Source organism: Micropterus salmoides, unplaced genomic scaffold (genome assembly GCF_014851395.1).
Source record: "Micropterus salmoides isolate LMB-PRFRI ecotype aquatic unplaced genomic scaffold, ASM1485139v1 Ms_hic_scaffold_7, whole genome shotgun sequence".
In the NCBI taxonomy this organism is placed as follows: Eukaryota; Metazoa; Chordata; class Actinopteri; order Centrarchiformes; family Centrarchidae; genus Micropterus; species Micropterus salmoides.
Window position 1 is genome coordinate 33,463,362 of NW_024044459.1, and position 17,810 is coordinate 33,481,171.

Here is a 17,810-nt window from a genome sequence, read left to right on the forward strand (position 1 = left end):
ACAGGGGGAACAGGGCGAAGGAGGACTACAGAAGGAAGGTAGTACAGAAGCTGCAGCACAACAACAAGAGGGAGGTCTAGGATGGCATGAAAACCATCACAGGCAGCAAGAAGTGGAGAGGGGGATGCTGGGAGAGCAAACCAGCTAAACCTGTTTTTTAACAGGTTTGATACTCCAGCTCCCACAACCAGCGTCGACCCACGCTTGGTGACATGGATTACGGACTGCCTCACAGTATGTCAGACTGAAGGGCCACACGTCAGACACTGTGGTCAGCAGCTCCGGAGCACCACAGAGGACCGTGCTCTCTCCCGTCCTCTTCACCTTGTACACATCTGACTTCCAGTATAACACCGGGCTCTGCCACATGCAGCAATACTCAGATGATACTGTGATAGTTGGCTGCATCAAGGATGGACAGGAGGAGGAGTACAGGAACCTGGTAGAGGACTTTGTGAGGTGGTGGAGAAGGAAGAAACCACACCTCCAACCTGTGTCCATCGAGGGGGTCGATGTGGAGGTGGTCAGGACCTACAAATATCTGGGGCTGCAGCTGGATGACAAGCTGGACTGGACAGAAAATATGGACACTCTCCACAGGAAAGGGCAGAGCCGTCTGTACTTCCTGAGAAGGCTGGGGTCCTTCAACATCTGCAAAAAACTGCTGCAGATGTTTTACCAGTCTGTGGTGGCCAGCGTCCTCTTCTATGCTGTAGTTTGCTAGGGAGGAAGCAGCAAGAAGAGAGATGCCGGTCGACTGGACAGACTGGTGAGGAGAGCTGGCTCAGTGGTGGGCTCAGAGCTGGACTCTCTGGTGACAGTGGCAGAAAGAAGGACCCTGGACAAACTGCTGTCCATACTGGACAACGCCCGCCACCCTCTGCACAACACCTTCATCGGGCAGAGGAGTGTGTTCAGTGGCAGACTGCGGTCCCAGCCCAGCTCCACCAACAGACTTAAAAACTCTTTCGTCCCCCTGGCCATTAGACTGTACAACAGCTCCTAGCCATGGCAGGGAGGACAATAGACAAAATCTGTACTCTTTACTTCCATCTGCACTCCATTTGCACTGTTTACTGTTTTTGCACTGTTTTACTGTGGCTACTGTGTTATAAGTTATTTAAATTTTATTTAAATATAGGTTTAATGTATGTTTAATGTATGTATGTTTCGTATGCTACTGGATACTTGAATTTCCCTTGTGATAAATAAAGTATACATCTATCTATCTATCCCTGACTTCTCCCCACCTGAACCCAACTCCAATAAACTCCATGTACTGTTCCCTGTCCTCAAACTGGCGTCTGTTGGTCTCGGAGGCTGTTTGTGCCTGGTTCACTGGGAGGCTGCTGAGCCTGGGTCTGTTGGATGCTCACCCGGTTCTGGTTCTGGTGCCCACACCAGACTCCTGATCTCCTCTAATTTTTTGGAAGTGTGAATTCGACAGGTGACTTCTTACACATTGATTGTAAGATTGTAAGAAATCGGCGACATTGTTCGATAATATTAAAGTTTAATAATGAAAAGTAGTGATGTATTTAGATAGTCAGCAACTTATAGTAACAAACTGCTGGTAAGTCACATTGTACAATATTTTAATATCTGACTGATGGAGGGTTGCCAACTTTTGTGAGTAGCAGTCCACAGACAGAAGGCAAACAGCAGGGAAGTGAAGGGACAGTCAAAGACAGGGAGAGATGCAAGCCACAAACAGCTGTTTCTACACACCTCCCCCTGCTGATTTTGACAGGGAATCGTTCATAAACTCAAAAAAGAGATCTGATAGTGCTACATTCTTGTGTGAGTGCTCTGATTAATAAATGTATTCTATGATTTTGAAACAGAAGCCTTATGATGTTAAAACAGAGCAGGAGGGTTTGCTTCTATCTATTTCAAATCAAATAGTCTAACCTGTAAAATCAACATCAGAATCAGAAGGAGCTTTATTACTAAGTAGTATTATACACGTAGGAGGTATTTGCTATGGTGATTAGGTGCTAGACATATTTCTCTACCACAGACTTCCACTGAATTGATAAAAATACAGAACAAAGCACACCTTTTAGTTAGGACAAATCTGTATTTTACGGGACAGTTGGCAACCCTAGACTGATGACACCTTCCTAACTAAAGGTGACCGCTCTGCACTGTAGCTAAGGTTAGCTTCACAGCCCTAAATCGTAGCAGGTCTCACTTCAGAGCTTTTGTTGCGAAGTTAGACTGATGATATTGATCTGCTTGAAAATGTACTTAGGACACTGTTCACCAGCTTACGGTAATTTGCAATTCACACCTGCCAAGTTACCTGCTACTAGATACTTCTCTGAAATAAATGAGAGGCACCTTGATGTCACCTTCCTAGATTGTTTATGTAGAAAAATACCACAGTAACGAGACACAGTCCATTCACTAGTCCATTTTTAGAAGTGTTTATTCACTGACATGCAGAGAGCAGACATGTTGTGGACTGTTGTGGAAAGCTTATAATTCCATGCACTGTTATCAATCACATCCATTACCGCAGCCCACATGCATTTGACAGCAGAGGTAATAAAAGGAGTCTTATCTTTGTTGTTTTTCACCTACTAATTCTTGTTAATTAGTGAGCTTGTTACCAAGCATTTGGCTATTTACACATCCGGCAGTGTTGGAGTACTGTTAGCTGGAGTACCTAACTGATTTATTTAAGTTCAGTGGTGTGGTGATTGCACAATGGATAAGACGCATGCCCTGAGCAGGACACTTAACCCCTAGTTGCTCCAGAGGCCGGAGGCCTGTGACCTCTGACATATATAGCAGTTGTAAGTCAGCTAAATGAATAAATGTAATGTAAAGTTAAATATTCACTCTCCTTTTAGCTCTGTTTTGGTCTTCACCAACTCTTGCGAAAAATACCTGGCTATTTAGCTGTTTCACTATGTCCACTAGTCATTAACTTTGCTAGTCTGCAGTTTGGTGCTGGACTGGTGGTGTGTACAGTTTTTTTGCTGCAAAAATAGCTGCAGTGGCCTAAAACTACATGGGGGAGCAGTAAGTGTGAGCCATAGCTTACGTCATGTAGAGCAAAGTCGGGACGTTATTCTCTCTGGGTTCCTCACTACAAGCGAACTATTTCACATAGTTTCCTTGTTAGCCAATGTTTCTATAAAAATACTGATTATTATATAATTCTTCTGCTTTTGTAATAACCCAAATGTTATTTCCGTGATTTCATAATAAAATCAATAGTTTAAGTCTAATAGCCAGACCCCTTTAGTCTCCGCACCTTTTATTTTATTTTTTGACTTTTATCAGTTGACTAAAAATCTGCCTAAATCACCTCTTTTGTGTGACACTACGGCAACAATTTCTTGCATGACATCATAACTAAATATTGGCATTGATTCATGCATAGGAATGACAATCTGCTGCATATGATCTCACTGGCCAAGTCGGCTAGTGCTTGCTGTTGTGGACTGGGAAAGCTTATAATTCCATGCACTGTTATCAATCACATCCATTACCGCAGCCCACATGCATTTGACAGCAGAGGTAATAAAAGGAAAACTAAACCACAGAGTGTTTATGATGGAGCACACTGCGTACGTCTATCTATACTTTAAGCCCTGCTCTCGCGCTCTATTCTTAAGAGTAAATTCACAAGTGTTTTGATTGATAACCCCTCCGCTGTATCATTTCAGTCCTTCCCTGTGCATTTATGCTCTCCCTCAGCAACTCCTTTGTTCCCTCTCACAGCTTTTTCTATTGCCTCTCTCAATCAACCTTGCCAAGTCTATAAATACAATGACAAATCTGGCAGTGATTTTGAACGGGGGACTTTTTGCACCATGGCACTCCTTTGCAGAGACACAGCATGGCAACTGTGCAAAATAAAGTGCAATGCATATTTCACTCCTGTTCACGTATACGACTAGTAGAGAGGCTGTGTTTAATGATTATTACCAGAGTAATATCTTGAAAATGTCAGACAGGGCAAAGCAGCCTCATTGCTTCTAGTTGAGATGTGGTGTGAGGCTGTGTCAGTGTCGAGATCGTAAAGTAATATTGTAGTTCCATTGCCCTAGTTACTGGATCCAATTTAGGGCATCGCTCAGCCTTAAATTTGTACCTGTCTGCAGTAGCGGGGAAGCCTAGTAAAGCCGTAACAGGATGAGCGATCGACTCATCTGTTTGTAATGGGACTGAGCTCACTGGACAGCACTCATAATTTGACCCGGAACAAGTTTTGACAGAAACAGAGCGGCAGATTAAGATGAATTCCTATCACACCTCCCCCTTCTCCTACTCCACCAGCCTGCAGCCCCGGTCGCTCCCTCTGACTTTTTCCCCACTGGCCGCTCTTATTTGCTGTGAAATTTCACATTAACCTCCAATAACCCACCCAGTGCAGGCAACACCAAAACGACTTTCCAATCCGCGAGCACTCCTCTCAGAAAGATAATCGTTTGCGTTGTCATTTCTCTTCCCCCCCTCCCTCCCCTCCCACATCAAGGAGATAAACTCTAGCAGTGGAAAGAGCAACAATTTGCTGCAGGAGCTCCTGCACCGCGGAGACCTTCCGATCCCATTCTGCTGTATCAGACGCTTAGGAGATGAGGTAAGACTGTTTCTTTAGCCTCCCTTTCTGGTTATCACCCTCAAACAGGCAGACAAACACACAATGAAGTGTCCATGGGCAAGCTGAGCATCTGTTGTGCTTCAATATAGTTTTGGGTTTAACAACTATTTTGGCAAAATATAAATCAAATCTTCGACAAAGTGATGACAGAGATAGAGATGCGATTAGGTGTAATTGAATAAGAATCCTCTTGGAGGAGAAATGGAGGGCAGGTTTCATGCCTCGAATAGCATTTTTCTATTTGTGAGTGACACAAGTTACATTTAACATTTTTAACGTTTGTTTCTTTTGTCTGCATCAGTAATCTTACCAGCTTGCTTGCCTTTATTGTTTTTTCTCTTCACAGCCGATGAGCTGTTATCATACATAAGCCTCCCAAGGACAGCGAATGGCAGCCTCAGTCACCATAATGTAGAGCCTACATAAGTCCCTTGGTATCGCAGTTAAGAATATCACTTGCAGAAGTGAAGGACAAAAGAGAGAAATACAGGCTAGCGGGCAGTGAAAGGGGATTACAAGTTTTTGTGCGAGAGGCAAGCCAACAATTGAGGCTATAATTATTATTATGAATTGGTTTTGGAAAGACAGAGGCTTGAGAAAGTGCGGATTGTTCAGTCGTTGTGATGGACTGCGCTTCCCTGTAGTCATCAAAGTCCTCATCACAATGACTCCTGTTCAATTAAAAGCCCATTAGACAGGAGGTGCCTGGTTCCTGCATTTAACCTCACTTCTGCAGTGCTGCAGTCACCTTTTGCCCGCAGGACATAATTATAGAATCAGATTTAGAAATCAGAAATATGTAACAGTGCTGAATATTGTATGAGGCAGAGAGCTGTAGCAGCTTAAACTGAGGGCATAATTCGGTTCATGTGGTCTGGACCAAGGTTCAGCACCGTGATACATTGATGCCTTTTAGTTCTGGTCCAGTTCATTTTCACACCAGCTCTTCACAAACGAACATAGAGCTATTTATGTTCTCTGGTGTCCCAAAGACCTCAAGAAATAACTGATTGTTTGTGAACATTATTAATCTGCAATTTAATAAATGAAGATGACCAGGAAGAAACAGGCCAAAAAAAGAGGTGATACCACGAGGGGATTGTAGGTAGGACACAAGCACAGCATCATTTAGTATTCTGACTGAATCTCACCACGCTCACGTGCTGATGTGCATATGTGTTACCATGGTTACAAAAGGATTGCCATAAATATATACTGTAGATTGCATATATAGATAATTTATGAGATTCCTTCCTTGACAGTTCACAGCCAGAAGATGGATTCAATAGGATATACTGGAATATTAAATTCATGCTAAATCACATATCATACTTATCATCCATTTTGATTTTACACCACAAAAGTACGACACCGGGCGGTCGCTGTTCGAGATCGACTTACAACTATCACGCCAGCATCAACGAACCAAACCTCCTGCACAAACGCACCAGTTTGCTTAAACTGAAACAAACAAGTTAGGTGTTAAGGCAACCTTAAAGTCCTTACCAGTGCCACAACAATGCTGGCAGCAACAGTTTTGCGCTTGGCTATTTCATATCCGTTTTCTTTCTGAGAACAATTCCTTTACATACAGAGCTTTGATGTTTCTCTTGTTCTCCAAAGAGCTGCTTCAGTGACATAAACACAAAAAGCAGTGAAGACTATGTTTGCACTTTTCATTGCATTTGATTTCACAACAAATGTACTAAGTCTTTATTATACAGTGTGCCTATTGGATAGCTGTCATAGACCGAAGCTTTGTCTTGTTTAACACGACATGTTGTGTTTGTGCTTGGAGACTATGTGCTTGTATATATGGGCACAAAATATACTTGGTATATCAGAAATTGACACATGATGGATTATTGTAGCCTGAGCACGGAAGAAGGAAGAATCTTACTGTTTAACAGAGAGTGAATGAAGACAGACCTGCAGAATCTAGTCACAACCCATGAAACTAGCCCTAAATCCACACGCGAAGACACATCACAAAGACAGCGCCGTTACAATCACTTCAGCAAACCCCCAACACTCACTTTCCTTTTGCTTTAAGTCACATTTTTTGTTAAATCCGTTGATAAAAAAGAATTTCTTAAAATCCTTCAATTCCACAGGCACTCTCTTATTAATTAGCGAGCTCCTTTTTACTAGCTCCCCTCCTCCCTGTTCCACTCTTGTCTAATTTTTCTGGGCGTGAAAAAGAGCTCGAAACAAAGCCGGGTGGATGAAATGAATTGTTATCCCTGCTAAAGCCCTTAGAAACCTCTCTTGGCCGTCAGATTTCCTCCCAGTTTCTCTGCCTGTCGCCATTGTTCTTTGACACTGTGTGATATAAATGCCGCTGGCAGCTCTGATTACCCCCCTCCCCAGTCCATCTCCTGCACCACTCACTGTATCACAGCTGTAGTTCACTTTATAAATATAAAATGTATTTTAAAAGAACCATTGAGGCTTGCTGGGTGTCCACTGGGTCCCTTTCATAAAAAAAATTGGTAATTCAAGTTTCCTTTAATTGCAGCATTGTAACATAGCTCTTCAACTATCCCCATAATCTTGTGCATGTTCTTTCATGTTAGGATTAGGCGTGTCGGAAGTAATTTTCTTTTGTGTGACTCCCCATGGCTCTAAGATACCCTATGGCCAAAATGACTGTACTGCATGACAGACGGATTAAGTGCAGTTAGGCAATAAGACAGACAAAGAGGAAGAATCAGGAAGTAAGGATTGGCTTGTGAAAGGGGAGACTCTAGGAACCATTATGATGTGCAAGGGAGAAGTCACGTGACAGACGGAGAAAGCTGGAGATGACGTACTGTAGCTACATTTTGGTAGCCTTGCTAGCTCTTCTACTTGTGTTTTGGGTTTCTCAAAACTCTCCACAGCAAAGTGACAAACACAACTTGTTAATCAGCTTGATGCATTTCGCTCTTCTTTCATCTCTATTTGGTTTGAACGAAGCAGTGTCTCATCAGTGTAATTAATGCAAACATGTCCGAATTGAACAAAGATGTTATATGAGAGATTCTAACTAAAGACTTGTAGCAAGCCAATCTACCTTGTTATAAATGCAAAATAACATGATTTTGAAAAATCACAGGAGCCCTCTGATATAAGTTACCTTACAGATGATGTATTTCAGTTTTTTCCCTTAAATATTAAAGAAATATCAAATGTTAAAAGGTGTAAAGTCCAAGGCTGCTCTTTTCAACACCAATGGGTCACAAACAGTTTATTTACACTGCTAACATGTTATCTGCTAACAACATTAATGCTGGCCATTGCAAAATGAACTCCAAACATCACAGAAGTGTACTTGTTTGAATTATGTTTTTTAGATGCAATACACTGCTCTGTGACTCGTGATATCTTGGGTTTGTGCAAGTTTACAACATGCCTTTTGCCACTGGGAAACTGGGGGTGGTCAGTGCAAAATCATAAACCACCAGGTGTACAGGAATGTTCCCCACTGGAAGCCATTAAATTTACAAGGGTGACATTTGCATTTCTCTTTTTGGAAATCAAGGAGAGGCAGTTTTTGATCCACATGACATGCCATACATCTCATTAGCACGCAGGTACCAGATCCAGTGTTTTGCAAAGTAAGTCTTGAAAAAAGATGAGGACATTAGGAAATACTTAAAGTTAATTTGGGTATCATGTTGCATTGGCCTCAAGTGATCCATCCACCAACCTCTCCCTGATCTGTGGGGGACATAACAAACTCAACGAAGTGCATACTCACAAAGTGCATACTGACAGTCCTTTGTTGGATCAACAACGGTTCACATCACTGCTACATGTATTTAGAAAAAAACACCATATTTTCTCATATTTCTCCATAAGGGAATAAAACCAAAGAAGAGATAGTGAACTGTGGAAGAGTATGAGCAAAAGCATGAGAAAAGCTTATAATTTCTGACTCACCTTGTACTGCAACTCAAATCTATCAGTAAATGTCCTGGACATTCACCAAAATACCAATAAATACCTAAAAAAGACGAGGATAAAAAACTTGATGAAAATGCCAGTATGCTGGCAAAAAGTCCTGCTGTACGTTGAGTGCCTTTACAAAAACAGAGCCTTTAAACAGCAGCAGGGATTAAACTGGCAAACCTTCAAGTTACAAGTCTTTCTAGCTTTACACAACCCTGCCAGGGGGAAAAACAGGTGTAGAGCTGTGGTTGGAAGGAGAATGTACATGACACAAAATGAGAAGAAACAGGAGGTGGACATACTTTTTAGGCCTGTAGTCGGGGATACTTCTGTCGAGGGAAATGCGGTCACTGAGCTGAGCGTTGTAGCCATACTCCTCATATTTCCCCTCGGCGTCATGACTGTCTTCTCCCAGAGTGGCAGCAGCTCCCCCTGGCCAAGGCCTCCTGGCCCCTCAACTAGCCCCATAGGCTTTGCCAAACCTGCCAAGAAAATGACAAACCAGAGTGACAATCATACAGCTGTACGTTTGTGTGTGTGTGTGTGTGTGTGTGTGTGTGTGTGTGTGTGTGTGTGTGTGTGTGTGTGTGTAGGCACCCACACACACACACACACACAGGTGATAAGAGAGGCCATGCAGGGGGGCAGCTGATTGACATTCTCCAGTAGTGTGAGGAGACTAGTGTATGGCAGCTGCGAGACCCAGCGGGGCTCATTCATACTGTCATCATTACACTGTCTGTCAATGAAAAAGCTGCAAAAACACCCACATGGACACAGGTGTCACAGATGTGAGTAGAGCAGAAGCTGAGAGACACAGTAGTAACACTATAGCATATACTGTAATATGTGAGTTATAGCGCACAGCTGTAGGTTGGTGTGGAAGTAACAAATTACATTCACTCTTGTTGTAACAAAGTCTTTTTTTGTGTACTGTAATAGTCTGTCACTTTACTTTTACTTATGCATTTTTTATTTTCAGGTATTGTACTGCTACATTTCAAGACACAGAGTAAAAACTGAAGTCATATTACATTTAGCTGATGCTTTTATCCAAAGCAACTTACAATTGCTATATATGTCAGAGGTCGCACGCCTTTGGAGCAACTAGGGGTTAAGTGTCTTACTCAGGGACACAATGGTGGATGATCACAGTGGGGAGTTGAACCCGGGTCTCTCACACCAAAGGTATGTCTTATCCACTGCTCCATCACCTCTCTCACTCACTTGAAGTCGTGATGAACAGTGTACATGAGAACAGAGAGAAATCAGAGAGGAAGCTGCTGGTATGTCTGCCGGTGCAGAAGGGGAAGAGCTCCAGAGAGGTGACACAGTGGAAAAGATACCTGCTGTAATGTGTAATGGTATACATTCACTGGCAGAGCGTTGGGGGATATGATGGGTGTGGTTGCACCCAGGTCGGGGCTTGCAGTTAGTAAACAACATGCACAACAATGCAATAAAATTAAGAATGGCATCATCACGGGTTATGATTATGGTTAGTATTGTTGTAAATGTAAATGCTCTGTACTTGTATAGCATCTTTCTAGTCTTTACAACCACTCAAAGTGCTTTTACACTACATCATTCACACACTGAGCGCTTGTACCCCAGCATACTTAAAAAACTACCTTAATGAATCACTGACTTAATGCACCACCAGGCAAGAACTAAGTGACACAAATCAAACCACCAACAGGTTCATGCTGGGTCTGGCTATGATGCTCATGGTGGATCCTCCATCTGTGACTTCTACGCTCACTTAGGAACTTTTGACAATCTCTGTCACAGCTGACTGCCGAGGATTTGGCTCAAAACTTTTGAAAACTTTGAGGAAGCGAAGTGGCACAGAGAAGCTGAGTGCTTAAATAATGAGTTGAGCATGAACGAGCAGTGAAGTTGAACCTAGAGCAGATTGTGGGGGACTTTGTGGTGCACAAGACTCAGAATGATGTTCAGACGTTTGAGTACAAAAGCAAACTCAATGATTGTTGCGATACACTGCACAGAGGAGAACGTCAGCAACCACTGCACGTTGCCTAACGTGTGCGTGTGCGCTATTCCATGTGTAAAAACCAGGTTGGCTCTCATTTTGCTTTTATGTATGTGTTTGTGGGCTGTAGCTGCAGTGGAGTTTACATTGTGTATACATCTCCATGTTGGCTGCCTTGGTGCTGCTCACTCTGTTGTTAATTCATAAGAAATGTTGCTTAATTTATGTGGCTTAATATTGCTTGTTGCACCTGTTGCTGTGTGATATCACTTTTTAGTTATTATCAGGCATTTTTGTTTAATTTAAAAACTGGCAAATTCTAGAATAAGAAATGTTTTCCAGAGATCTCAATCATGTTAGTCCATTAGTCTCTCATAAGTCTACCCTTAGATACTGTATATAGACCATTGTGACCTACACTCTTCCATAAGTAGGTCCAAAATGAACCCTATTAGAATAAAAGGTTTTTGTTAACAATTAATCTGCAATCTTTATCTATTTTAATCAAGTTTAATTAAGTTATATGAATTCCACACTAGTGTTATTTAAAGTTTGTAATGTTTACAGTACTGTGTGGTATTGTCATGATGAGGGACCCTGTGCTGCCAGCATTATGTTGATGAGAAAAATACATTTCCTAACCCTGCTGTTTTCTTACTGTTATATTGTTTGGCAAACGTAATATCATATGGTGCTGTCATTATGTCATTTACAATGTTGAAAGTACCTCACACTGTGCAGTTGTGTGTCATGCAGGTATTATTTAAGAGCACTTCTCTTTCAAATTAGTGTGATTAAAGTATAAATGTTATACAAAATGTCAGTGCAGCCTTATCAAGTAAGCCTGGTGATGCTTTGGACAGTTGAGATTTGGTCAATATAATAATAATAATAATCTTTATTTGTAGAGCACTTTTCAAAGACTAGTTACAAAGTGCTTTAACAGGTGTAAAGACAATAAAACAAATACTTGATAAAAGCAAGACAACACTAAATACACGTTTAAAGTAAATATAAAATATATCTATGCATCCATCCATCCATCCATCGTCAACTGCTTATCCTGCGTACAGGGTCGCGGGGGGCTGGAGCCAATCCCAGCTGACATCGAGCGAAAGGCGGGGTAGACCCTGGACAGGTCGCCAGTCCATCGCAGGGTCACACATAGACAGACAACCACTCACACTCACACCTAAGGACAATTTAGGGTCACCAATTAACCTAGTCCGCATGTCTGAACGGTGGGAGGAAGCTGGAGCACCTGGAGAGAACCCACGCAGACACGGGGAGAACATGCAAACTCCACACAGAAAGGCCGGAAATATAAAATATATATCGGGAAAGGCTCTCCTATAAAAGTATGTTCAAAGAAGGGACTTAAAAGAGTTCACTGACTCAGCTGACCTGATTTCCTTGGGCAGGCTGTTCCAGAGCCTCGGGGCCCTGACTGCAAACGCTCTGTCCCCTTTAGTTTCAGTCGAGACTCAAACAGCAGACCTCTGCCCGAGGATCTCAAGGTATATGCTGGTGTGTATGGGACTAAAAGGTCAGATATATAACAGGGAGAGAGGCCATGAAGAGCTTTCAAAGTGATCAGTAAAATTATCAATTCTAAAACATACTGGGAGCCAGTGTAATGCAGCTAAAACAAGGATGACGTGGTCAAATTTCTTTGTTCTGGTTAAAAGCCTGGCAGAATTTTGGGTCAAGCAAGTAAAAAGGCTGCTGCAGTAATCCAGGCATGATGAGATGAAGGCGTGTAAAATGGTCTCACTGTCCTTAAAAGTTAACATAGCTAAGCTGGTAAAAACATGATTGCGCAAGTTTTGTGATGTGCTGCTCAAAACTTAAATTACTGTCAAACCAGACACCAAGATTTTCAATATTATCTAGCAGCAGTACCGGAGGCTGCAGTTTCAGGCCCCCCGCAATCCTGGGACCACAGTTCTAGGACCGTAGTTCTTTTGCAACAGCGCCATCTAGTGGATTGGTGGTGATAATGCACAGAAACACGGTCGATGTGCACAGCTGTAGGGTTAACGGGTCAGCATGCATATAATCAATAACTTAGGTTTAGGCACACACCCTGTGATGGTTAGGGTAAGGTTAATTGGGTTCGGGAGGCTGTCAAGAGCTAGCTAGCCAGCCAGCTAGCTGGCAGTATCAAAGTAAACAAGGGTCCTACAACTGCAGTTCCGGTGCAAAAGGTTTAATGCGATTCACTAGGGAACCAGTAGATGGCAGTATTTTCTTTGCCATTTGCTGGGACCCAATTACCAGAATCTCTGTTACGTCTGAGTTCAGCTGGAGGAAATTATTTTACATCAAGTAAGTGAACTCATTCCAGGGTCTGTGGATCTGACGGGCAGGTACATCATCATAAATATGAAAAGAAACACCATGTTTCTGGATAATGTGTCCAAGGGGAAGCAAATATAAGGAAAATAAAATGGGTCCTAAGACTGGCCCCTGAGGCACTCCATGTTTAACTGAACAGAATGAAGAGGCACAGTTATTCACAGACACACAGAACCTCCTATTGGACAGGTAGGATGAAAACCATTCTCACACCCAGGGTAAAAAACAAAGTCCAGTGTATTACCAAGGTTATGTGTTTGCCCATGGACATGTTGTTTAAAGTTAAAAGAAGTGGCAATATTTAAAAAGTCAGTTGCATGAACATTGTTAGGGTCACCAACATGAATATTAAAATTGCCACAAAGAACCACACTCTCATAATTTAAAACAAGAGTAGATACAAACTGATGATGATTGATTGATTGGTTGCAGGCCACCAAGTTTAAAAGAGAGCTTCAAAGGAGGTAAATTCTTCACGGCGTACTTGATGATATTTAAAGTTTTTCCTGTGCACGCTCAGTAGCCCACCACCACGACCACTGACCTTGGGTTTGCTGAAACAATTATATTGAGGTGGACACAGTTCAGCTAGTTGGCTATGGTCATTATTTTGCAACCAGGATTCAGTTAAAAACATAAAATCTAGATTTGCAGACCAAATAAAATCATTTAAAATAAAAGTCTTGCTTGATAGTTATCTCACATTTTAAATGTATTTGTACTGGGTGCTGGAGTTGGTGTAATTGTCCTAATCCTTAATAGATTACTAAGATTTCTGTGTGGGATGTGCACATTTCGGGTTACTGGTCTATGCGTGATGATGACAGGAATAGAATAGTATGTCTGAAAAAAAGAGAATTCCTGTGAATTTCCATAGGACATGTTTTGCCCACTTTACGGTAATAATACAAAAGTTAAATCTTCCCAAAAAGTAAAAGAGGATGAAAAGATTTTGGGGAATGCCTGGAATATCATACACAGAAGACCTTTGACCCACCCATGCATTACTGTAAGGGTTAATTTGTTTCTGACCTGACTGTATTATCCAGAGACAGAATGATAAACACATAATCATTTGGACTGAAACGTGATTTCAACTTAACTAGTCCTAACAAGAATGCTTATAAAGCACCCGGTGCCATGTAGTTAATTTGGATTTGTAGATTTAAGACACTGATTTTTACCGAGACCTTTAGTCCAACAAAAACCACCAGATGTTAACTGAGCCAGTAATGGCTCTATAGGGCTAATTACAGAAGCATTATGGAAGCAGCCCCCACAACTGTAAAGTGGTTGTTTCACACAGGTCCTTTTATCCACAGAGAATCCCTGAAGAGAGGCCAGATTGCGTATCTGTCTGCTTAGTGGTGAATGAGAGCTAGTCCTTGGTCAGCCCCATCACGTTAGGCTTCTTTGGTCTAACACAACTAAATTCAGCACCGGATTTAATGTGTCAGACTTAAAATACCCCCTCTGCTCTCATTAAAATGACTCATTACTGTGATTTAACAGACCGTCACTTTGGTACCGTGACAGTGACATTTTCAAAAAGGGAAGGATAAAAATTGGGTGCAGTGTCAAAAATGAAATCTTGGCTAATGGGGGAAAAGGCCTGTTCACAGATTCATACCTCTAAGGGACAGTATTAACATTATTGGGGTGGGGGGGCTGATTTTTTTTTTTACCCCTGAGGTTACTTAAAACTCAAAGTAATTTAAAAACTCAATATGTTAAAAGGTACAATATTTTTTCCTAAACCAAATAACATATTAAGAGTGGAAATAACAACACATTATCTAACATAATACATGTGTTTTGTTTACCAAGCATTCCTGCTGCTGTCTATTTTTGAACCAAGAGCTACTAAATGAATAGAAAAATGGGGCACAGGCGGCAGATCTGTGCCTGCTAAGGGCTTCAGCAACTTCACCCATTAGTAGAGGAGGCTGTGTGTGTGTGTAAATAGGTAAACTCTAAATGATACTGTACAGCGTTAATACAGAGTAAGGGAAGGCGACTGTTGGCTAGTGAAAAAATGACATTCTCTTCAAAGAGATAATGTTTAATCACTACTAGCTATAAAGATCCACACCAACTGTTTCTTACAACTGATATTGGTTCCAATAGCTACTTAAAAAATAACGCCTTGACACAGAGACATGATTGTTGTCCTCTGCATTTAGTAAAACCAACTTTTAAGATCCATGATGCACACAAAAGGCATATTTTAATATAAATCTGAAGCATGAAAAAATTATAGACTGTCTCTTCAGCAAGTAGAAACCAATGCAGGGCCATCAGGTAAAATGGGCCAAATAAGGTTGGAGCTTTATGGCACTCTAAAATTTTACAGCCAATCACAAATACTGATCTTGAATTGTTGCTACAACACTAGTTGACATGTAAAAATAGTTTTGAGATTTGAGATTTCTATAGTGGGCGGAGCAAAGCCTACATGAAGAAAAGAGAAATCCTATGGAAAATGAGCTCGACATAGCAAATTTCAATTATAAGTAACCTTACCAACAAAGTTAAAAGTTTATGAAAGATATTTTGCAAGGCTCTTTAATATAAAAAAAGTCCAAATTTGTAAAGAAAATATACATTTTAGCTTTAGACTTTTTTAGCTTGCTAACCCAGCTAGCTAAAATGGGCCACGTGTACACACAGGCTTACTGAAATATTTTAAGAAATTGAGGGGGGGGGAAAACAGGTGTATATCAATGTAAAACCTAAAAAAAACATTTAGTAAAAATTGAATTAATTTACGCACAAAACTATGACACAAGACACAACTGTGCAGAAACAACACAACACAATCAGCTCATTTTTAAATGCATTTTTTTTTTCAACTTTTTATTGAATGAAATGTATTTAATATGTTGTTACTTTGTCTCACCAAAGACACTAATGCCAGTTTCCTGCAAACATTTAAATGATTTCAGCAAAAATTTCTGTGTTGTTCTCTCTTTACATTTAACTTAAACTGCAGGCCTGAGATCAGGTAAAATGGGCCAGAGGCAACATGCTGATACTCAAACTCTCATAATTACAAAACAATTGTACTTTTTCATATTTTTTGCCTATTTTAGCTGACTTCACCTCACATACATATAAAAACATAACCTGACCCCTTTCCTGACCGCCCTCATATACTCCCCTAAGTTAAAATTTTGTCCAACAAGAACATGTTGTCAGCTTTATTCATATCTGTCTCCGCCGGCTTGACTATTGTTTGAGTCTTTAAAATTCCATGAAACTGCAGGATAATGTCAGATAATTGTTATGCGCGCCAAGCTTCCAGTGTGGCCTCCACAGAAAAATCGAGCTGCGTCTGTTCTCCATATCAACAGATGGACACACAGACAGTAAGTAAACAGCGCATACCAATGAAGAGCTCAGCTCTCAGCTTCACCCCTCCAGGAACTGCGGAGTAATCACCATATTTGGATGGCCTCAAATCCTCGGGTGCTACTGAAGATTTGTAATTGGAGCTGAATGGTTGCAAACTGGCTTCTCCCGCAAGAGGGATTTAGCATCCCCTGCACCAGTCAATGTGGTGGCATTTTGACAAGTATGGGTGGGGGTTCACGTCACAGACTAGCCATCTGGCATAGCGAGCCATGTCACACAATAACACAGATACCCTCCAGAGCCGGAGACTCGAGTCTGGAGGGCCGCACTGTCTCTGCATGAGTCTTGGAAGCAGGACAATGCCCGCCAGCTTTGTTTTCTGGTAGCTGCGTTATTTTGTTTTGCTTGCCCCTGCCCTCCACTTCCTCTGTCTGACTTAACAAAATTCCATTATGGGATGAGAGCCCTGAAAATGTGATCCACTGTTGCCTGTCTGTAGCACTTCAACATAAGTTTAGAGATTCTGCAGGGGCAATCTCCTGGAGAGTTTGTATTTGTAACATTAAAAACTCACTGCAGCAAATTGATGCTATTTGGAAGCTTTGACTACAAAGTTTTGTAAATCTTTAGCAGGGTTCAGTTTTTATGTAGCTGCTGATAAAGATAATGCCTGGTCGGTAATTTGAGGTAGTTTTGAGTTTGCTCTGATTGGCTCTGGTTTATCTTTTATGTTTTCCCAATTTCGTCTTTTCTTCTTGTGCAATTTGTTTGGAAGAAGGCAGAAAGTCATACAAAAACTAAATGTGTGTAAATTATATCAATAGCAAAACCCAAATACTTCTTTTACATAGCGACGTTTTTCCCCAGAATAGACTGTTTACAAACAAAAATAGAAGCTTTTAACACATTCCTTGCTAACACCGTGAGGATTAAGAGCTTTGTTCCCACGGCGACTGCCTGAGTTAAAAATGTATGTGCATACGGTCCTGTGAGGCACTTTGTATAAAAGCATTCAGCAAGTGGGCTGTTATGTTCTGGTCAAAAAAAAACAAGACAATGACCTCACTTCTCACTGTGAGAAACAAGAGCAAAGACACAATGAATGTTGATTTATGAACTAAAAAAAATATCATACCTGTGGAATTTGACTGAACAACTTAAAAATGTCCGTGTGAAGCATTCTTTCATTCCCTATTTGCGATGCGGGATTCACTCTCCAAGCTGCACATTAGCACTTTCATCATCATTTACTGCCCAACATCTGCTTCTTCCACTCAAGCGTCATTCCCATCCAAAGTGGCAGCTGGATGTGGAGCCTTGAAAAGTCAGGTGCCAGTTTGAATCTCATTGTGTCCAAGTATACATCTGTCTTGTGCTCGTTCCCCACAATCCATTTGTCCAAATCCCTCCGACATGATACATTAAACCCATAACAGCTATAAATTATACAGCAACCTTCAGGATGTGTCTGTTTTGGCCTTTATAAGATAGAGTCTCAGATTCAAAGATGACCCCATTTTTAATGAATGATTTAAGAGAAAGAGTGGATTTATG

The 17,810-nt window shown here is 41.3% G+C and overlaps 1 protein-coding gene across 1 annotated transcript in view; it reads right to left on the minus strand.

Moving 5' to 3' along the window:
- Positions 1–17,810, minus strand: part of galnt9 (polypeptide N-acetylgalactosaminyltransferase 9) — a 109,767-nt gene that overhangs the window by 84,594 nt on the left and 7,363 nt on the right. Inside the window, 2 exon segments of the mRNA XM_038704785.1 lie at positions 8,854–8,986; positions 8,989–9,033. Of these exon segments, the coding sequence (XP_038560713.1) occupies positions 8,854–8,986; positions 8,989–9,033 (178 nt within the window).